At 37.8% G+C, this 6703-nt stretch overlaps 1 protein-coding gene across 1 annotated transcript; it reads left to right on the top strand.

The window, feature by feature from the left end:
* Nucleotides 1-1563: 1563 nt before the first annotated feature.
* Nucleotides 1564-3861, top strand: LOC137813488 (rust resistance kinase Lr10). Its single transcript, XM_068615779.2, has 2 exons — nt 1564-2445; nt 2639-3861. The coding sequence occupies exons 1-2, from the start codon at nt 1698-1700 to the stop codon at nt 3727-3729; spliced, it is 1839 nt and encodes a 612-aa protein (XP_068471880.1). The 5' UTR covers nt 1564-1697; the 3' UTR covers nt 3730-3861.
* Nucleotides 3862-6703: the final 2842 nt, after the last annotated feature.

The raw sequence follows: 6703 nt of genomic DNA, 5'->3' as shown, positions 1-6703 counted from the left end.
TGGGTCCAAACACTACTCATACTTAGCTAGAAGTAATTGTGTTCAAAGAATACTTGTGTTTTTAATTAGAAGTGGTCGTGTCCAAATTATATTTGTAGTTTAACAAAAAGTGACTAGGTTCAAATAATAAGTAACTTGTATTTTAGTAGCAATAATTTACATTAGTGGAACATGTTAATTAAGAAGTGGGCGTAGTCTAGGTGTTTCAAATGAAGTAGTATAAAAATATCATACCTAAATCTCTTTAGTCTTTTATCTTTAACCTAAGGAGGAGTTTGACAAAAAGTAGCTTAAACATACTCTTCAACATATTCGACATTTCTCGAGAAATCCTCTTGGTGGTCAAACAAGAGAACATTCTTGGTAAAACAAAGTAAAAGCATTTATAAGTCTTTAAGTTTCACTTTGTAATGCTAACAACTACATATCATTTGTCTAAGAGCGAGCTTATTAGATGAAGATATATTGCAAGCCATTTTGTGTTTGTGATTAATCAAATGAAAAAACTCCTCAAATATTTTAAAATCTAATACTTATAAACAAATATACCTTCACGTTTTATACTCTTTTTTTTTACCTAGCATTTAATCAAAATCACTTAAATTAATGATATATTCGTTGATATTTTCTCCAACACTTTTGAATGTGAGTTTGTTGAAAGACCACGTCAACAAACACAAATTGTCCAAGCTTTTGTTCCTACAATAAATTTGAATATATAATTAATTTATAAAACTTTTAAACTTGTACAATATATACATATATATGTGAGTGTTTTGGTGTTGAAAATTTTCTTAATTTGATGCTCATGCTTTAGTATCCACTAAACGTTCATTTGTAAAAGTATAATACACTTCGTGATAACCTTGGAAGCAATTTTATATGAACAAATTTAATTACAAATAAAAATGCAAATTTATGAGAAAAGGAAGGAAGCAAGTTATATAAAATAGAAATAATTAATAAAATTAAAATCTTTTTATAACTTCATTAGGGGCTCTTCAGGTCTTTCTTTTAGAGATTCAATTGGTGAGTTTATTGGTGTTTTGCTAAGTTTAGCATAAGGATGATTGCTATTGAACTTTTCCATGAAATCATGATGGAATTCATTATTGTTGAAATGATACTCACATACTCTAAGCTTTTTATTCCAACTTTGAGGTTCTTGGAAGATTAGAAGTAGGTGGAATACATGCAAGTCTATAAGTCAATTTTTGGATTTTAAAATTCTTATATTTACACGAAAGGAAATAATTAATATGTTGATATTATTACGCGTGAAAGATACAGGACAATGTGAATAGAAGAAATTTCAGACACTATACCCAAACTTCCATCACACAATTGGACTTGTGTGGCTGTGAATTTCGAAGATAAGGTGGTATTATTGTATACGAGTGTGACTCTCACTGCATGATTGTTGTTTGGGGGAGTCAATTCTTGGCACTTAATATGCATCTACCTTGACATTCATAGAATTAAATGTATGATAATAATAGTTATCGCTAAATTATGACACTGGACTGGATTTCATTTTTTCATAACGCGGACTTTGACTAATGAGAAATCACAAGTCTTTTTTATCTTTTCTATATGGTTTCTGCAACTCATTGCAAAAGTAACAAATTAGAAGTGTTAGCATAAACTAAAAGAGGCACTGAGCTCGGTTAACAGCTGTTTTCCCGTAAGAAAACAAAATGGCAAGTGTGTTGCTCCTCCAACGTGATTCTGCATTGATGATGCTACTGCTAATGCTTCTTCTTATCAGAACTGGCAGCGCTCATAACGAGTGCGATGAGGAATTCTCTTGTGGGCCGAACCAACCCCCTATCAGATTTCCCTTCCAACTCACAGAGGAGATGAACGAGCCTTGCGGTTATCCCCGTATTTGTCTTTCTTGCACTGAAAATAATGAGACCATGCTTGCGCTTCCTACGATGAAACTCCTAGTCACTTACATAGACTACGAAAGTCAGGAAATTGACTTAATTGACCCCGAAAACTGCTTTTCCAACAAGTTTAACCAAACCATCAATTTTATTCGAACTTACCAATTTGAATCACCATATGATGGACCACACTATAACTTGAGCTTCTTCAACTGCACTTCAGCTGAGCATCCACACCTCATAAACTACTACGACGATGGCTCAGATTCAACACAAGACATGATCTCCTGTCCGATTTACATTTCTAATTCTTTTGATAGTGTCCTCCGATTGGGTCTAACATCCTGTACCAAGATGTTCGACCTCTCTGCGCCAATCCCATTCATCCAATCGAATGATTTGGTTTTGATATGGTCCAAACCAAACTGTGCTGAGTGCAAAGGAAAAGGCAAGAGATGTACATGGAAGACCAACACCACCACAGGTGACACCGAATGTTTTAAATGCAAACCGAAGAGAATTCACGTTCCTATATCTTTTATTTTTGCTACTACAGGTGACACCAGAGGCTCTTACACATTCGCTTTTAATTTAGTTCAATTCCTTATTCCTACAATTTAGGATGTCAACAATTGAATGGCGTTAAAAAGTATAGACTAGGAGTTGAAACAAGTAATGTTTAAGTGTAAAGACTGAAACAAGTACATAAATCTTTCTTTTTCTAATGAAGTCTCCCACTGCTATTCTAGGTACGATCCTTTTGGGGCTGCTGGTCATTACTGTCTTCAAGACCATCCTCTATTTTAGGAAAAAGCAAGAAGACCAAGCAAGAGTGGGCAAGTTTTTAGAGGACTACAGGGCAGAAAAGCCTGCAAGATTCACCTATGCTGACCTGAAAAGAATCACCAATGGCTTCAAGGAAAAGCTAGGAGAAGGAGCTCATGGGGCTGTGTTCAGAGGAAAACTTTCGAGTGAGATTGCGGTGGCTGTGAAGATCCTCAACAGTACGGAGGGAGAGGGGAATGAGTTCATCAACGAAGTCGGAATTATGGGCAAAATCCATCACATCAACGTGGTGCGTTTGCTTGGTTTCTGTGCAGATGGACCCCATCGTGCTCTTGTCTACAATTTCTTTCCAAACGGTTCCTTACAAAGCTTCATATTTCCACCAGAAGACAAGGACCATTTCCTTGGATGGGAGAAGCTTCAACACGTTGCTCTTGGTATAGCTAAAGGGATTGAGTATCTTCATCAAGGTTGCAATCGTCCCATAATTCACTTTGACATAAATCCTCACAACGTGTTACTTGATCACAACTTCACTCCAAAAATCTCTGATTTTGGCTTAGCCAAATTGTGTTCCAAGAATCCCAGTTTGGTGTCCATGACAGCTGCTAGAGGAACTTTGGGATACATTGCACCTGAAGTCTTCTCCAGAAACTTTGGGAACGTGTCTTACAAGTCTGATATTTACAGTTATGGAATGTTGTTGTTAGAAACGGTTGGTGGGAGAAAGAATGTGGACATGTCTTCTCCACAAAATTTCCATGTTCTATACCCGGATTGGATCCATAACCTGGTTGATGGAGATGTACATATCCATGTTGAGGATGAAGGTGATGTTAAGATTGCAAAGAAACTAGCAATTATTGGTCTTTGGTGCATTCAGTGGGAGCCAGTGAACCGTCCATCCATAAAATCTGTGATACACATGCTAGAAACTGAAGAGGAAAACCAGTTGGTTGTGCCTCCTAATCCATTTCACTCAACAACTTCCACTACAGCTAAGGGACTCAGTTCCACAAGACGACCTTTGCAGTTGGAAGTGATTCAGGAATGATTTACCGGCAAAAAATAATGTTTAACTTAGAAAATTATAGTCTATTATTTTATGAAATATGATGAACATCTAGTCTATAAACTTAATTTGTAATGTTAGAAACAATAATGAAATAAAGAAAATTCTTAAACTAAAGGTAAAGTATTGTTAAGTATTGTCATAACTACATGAAAAAAGTTTTATCGTAGAGATTAATATAATTTTTTTTTTATCAGCAAAGAATAAATAAAATAAAATGAGACACTTTAGGGGTGTCCCAACCCTTATACAAAACCCTAAAACCAAGTTTCCTAGTACCCTGCCAACTTGGAATCCAACAAACATTACACTCCATATCAAAGATAAATTCCAGACAAGATACATAAACCCAACAAACACAATTACCTCACCCCACCAAATATGTCACACCCTTAATCAAGGACAAACATCAAACAACTAAATACATTTAACAACTAAAACAAAATCTTTGGCAACATGTTGGAGTACCATACCCAAGTGAAAAGCACAACAAAACCAATACAAGACATAACATCTAAACAACTAATCCATATCTTTGTAGCAGGCTGAGAAATACCAAAGAACCAAATACTAACATCAACAACCCGATCCTACGAAGAGGATGCGTACGCCAGGAAAACCTGCAAAAAACACTTAACAACTCCCCAATCTGGCCACACCAGTAACCAAAAAGGGTCACATATCCATCTGTCTCAGCTCAAACATCATAAAGAATCCAATACCAAACTGATAACCATACATATAGTCACTTCCTTTATCGCAGTTCAGAACAACAATCCTACCCTGTCAAAAAGACAAGACCAAGGCAACCTGCACAAACATACAATACCTTCCTAACCTCAATCCAACCATGGCAGACAAGATTTACCGATGAAGCCTGCATAAAAAACCACACCACGACTACCAGGACGGGAAACAAAACATTAGTTAAATAAAACAAGGAATCAGTCTTTCAAATACCTCATACAACAGAGAGGTTCCAGACACCAGTCGGAATAAGAGAAGACAGCCAATTTTTCTTTTACTGTGACCCAAGACCAAGTCTTCCTTTGTGCCACGGTAAAAACCTCCACTAGATCCACCCGCCCGTTCTCAAACACAACCCTATTCCTATGGTTCCAAATTTCACTCACGATACCTACCCAAATACCCCCCCAACACCTGGTAACTGCATGGTTCAAGCCTATAGGTTTGAACAACCTAAAGTTCATTTGTGGGTCACGATGTAGCACCGAGATGAACCCCAACCACTCTAAACACATACCCCAAATTCTCCAAGAGATTCTACATTCAAAAAATAAATGTCTTACCGATTCTTCTTCCACACCACACAAAGGGCACCGATCACTCATCAACGTTATGCCACGTCTCGAGAGATTGTCCTTCGTGGAAATGGCATTACATATCACCCTCCAAGCCAACAATTGTGCCGAGGGTAATGTCTTTAGATTCCAAAAATTCACGAATAAAACCTCATCCACTACAGACGTCTCCCCCATGAGACACTTATAAGCTGCTTTCACAGAGAAATCCATGTTATCTACGTCCCTCCAGATCCATTTATCAGGTTTAACTCCACCCTCTCTTGTTAACCTTTTGTTATCCAACAACTGCATCAGAAGAACAACCAAGTTGGATTCCCACTCAAAAAGATTCCTTCTCCACCGCAACTTCCACGACCAAATATTATTATTCCAAAGCCCCACTTGAGAAAGAGTACAATCAGTATCTAAGGAGATTGAAAAGAGCCTAGGGAACTTATGTAGTAGAGGAATGTTTTCCAACCATTTATCCTCCCAAAACCTGATTTCTTTCCCATCCCCTACTTCCCACCGACCTCTGCCTTCAAAATCATTACCCCACCCCTCTAAGTACCATACCTTCCTAAGGTCTCTCCACCACAACGACTCCTTACAAAACTGATCTTGAGATTTTAATCCCCTCCACCCACCATACTTAGACACTAGAATATCCTTCCAAAAACTTCTCTCTTCAGACTTAAGTCTCCAAATCCATTTCCCTAGAAGAGCCAAGTTAAACTTTTCTATGTCAATGACCCCTAAACCGCCTTTATCTTTCGATTGACATATCTTATCCCACGCCACCCAAGCAATTTTCCTGTTCTCTGACCCCCAATCCCACAAAAAGTTTTTTTGTATCCTTTTCACTTCCCTCATCACAGTCATCGGCATACAAAATAGGGAGACATAGAAAAGTGGTAAGGACGTAAGTACCGATTTGATAAGGCATACTCTTCCAGCCAAAGAGAGAGATTTCCCTTTCCACGCGCTCAACCTATGTCGTAACTTATTAAGCATACCTTCCCAAAAAGCACACCTCTTATGATTCCCACCTACCATCACCCCCAAATAACTGAAAGGTGCCTTCATAATGTCACAATTAAGGATCGAGGCAAAAATCATCATCTGATTCGTATTCACTCCCACTCCGCCAACCTTACTCTTGGAATAGTTAAACTTAAGGCCAGATGCTAGTTCAAAACACTTCAGAATAGCCTTTAAAGTCAGAACACTTTGGATTGAGGCTTTACAGAAAAATAGAGTATCGTCTGCATATTGCAGCATGCTCACCTTTACTTGCTTTTCCCCGACCTCAATACTTTCTACTAACTTCTTTTCTTCCGCCTGTCTAACTACCCCTGCAAGACCTTCAGCCGCAATTAGGAAAAGGAAAGGTGCTAAAGGATCCCCTTGTATTAGTCCCTTCATAGGTTTGAACTCATTTGTTGGGCTTCCATTTACTAACACAAATAACGAGGATGACTCTAAGCAGTATTTGATCCATTTACCACCGAAGCCCAATCTTCCCAACATGTAGTAAATAAACTCCCAGCTTACTGAGTCATATGCCTTTTCATAATCCACCTTAAATACCACGCACTCTTTCTTTTTCCTTTTTACCTCCTCAAGTGTCTCGTTAGCCACTAGCACACTAT

Source organism: Phaseolus vulgaris, chromosome 1 (genome assembly GCF_051622355.1).
Source record: "Phaseolus vulgaris cultivar YP4 chromosome 1, ASM5162235v1, whole genome shotgun sequence".
In the NCBI taxonomy this organism is placed as follows: Eukaryota; Viridiplantae; Streptophyta; class Magnoliopsida; order Fabales; family Fabaceae; genus Phaseolus; species Phaseolus vulgaris.
Note: the sequence above shows the minus strand (reverse complement) of the source record. Positions and strands in the feature narration are given on the sequence as shown.

Coding starts and splice junctions, on each gene's coding strand:
- LOC137813488 (XM_068615779.2), top strand. CDS start 1,698: ATGGCAAGTGTGTTGCTCCTCCAACGTGATTCTGCATTGATGATGCTA. Junction 2,446..2,638: donor TTTTATTTTTGCTACTACAG/GTGACACCAGAG, acceptor CTGCTATTCTAG/GTACGATCCTTTTGGGGCTG.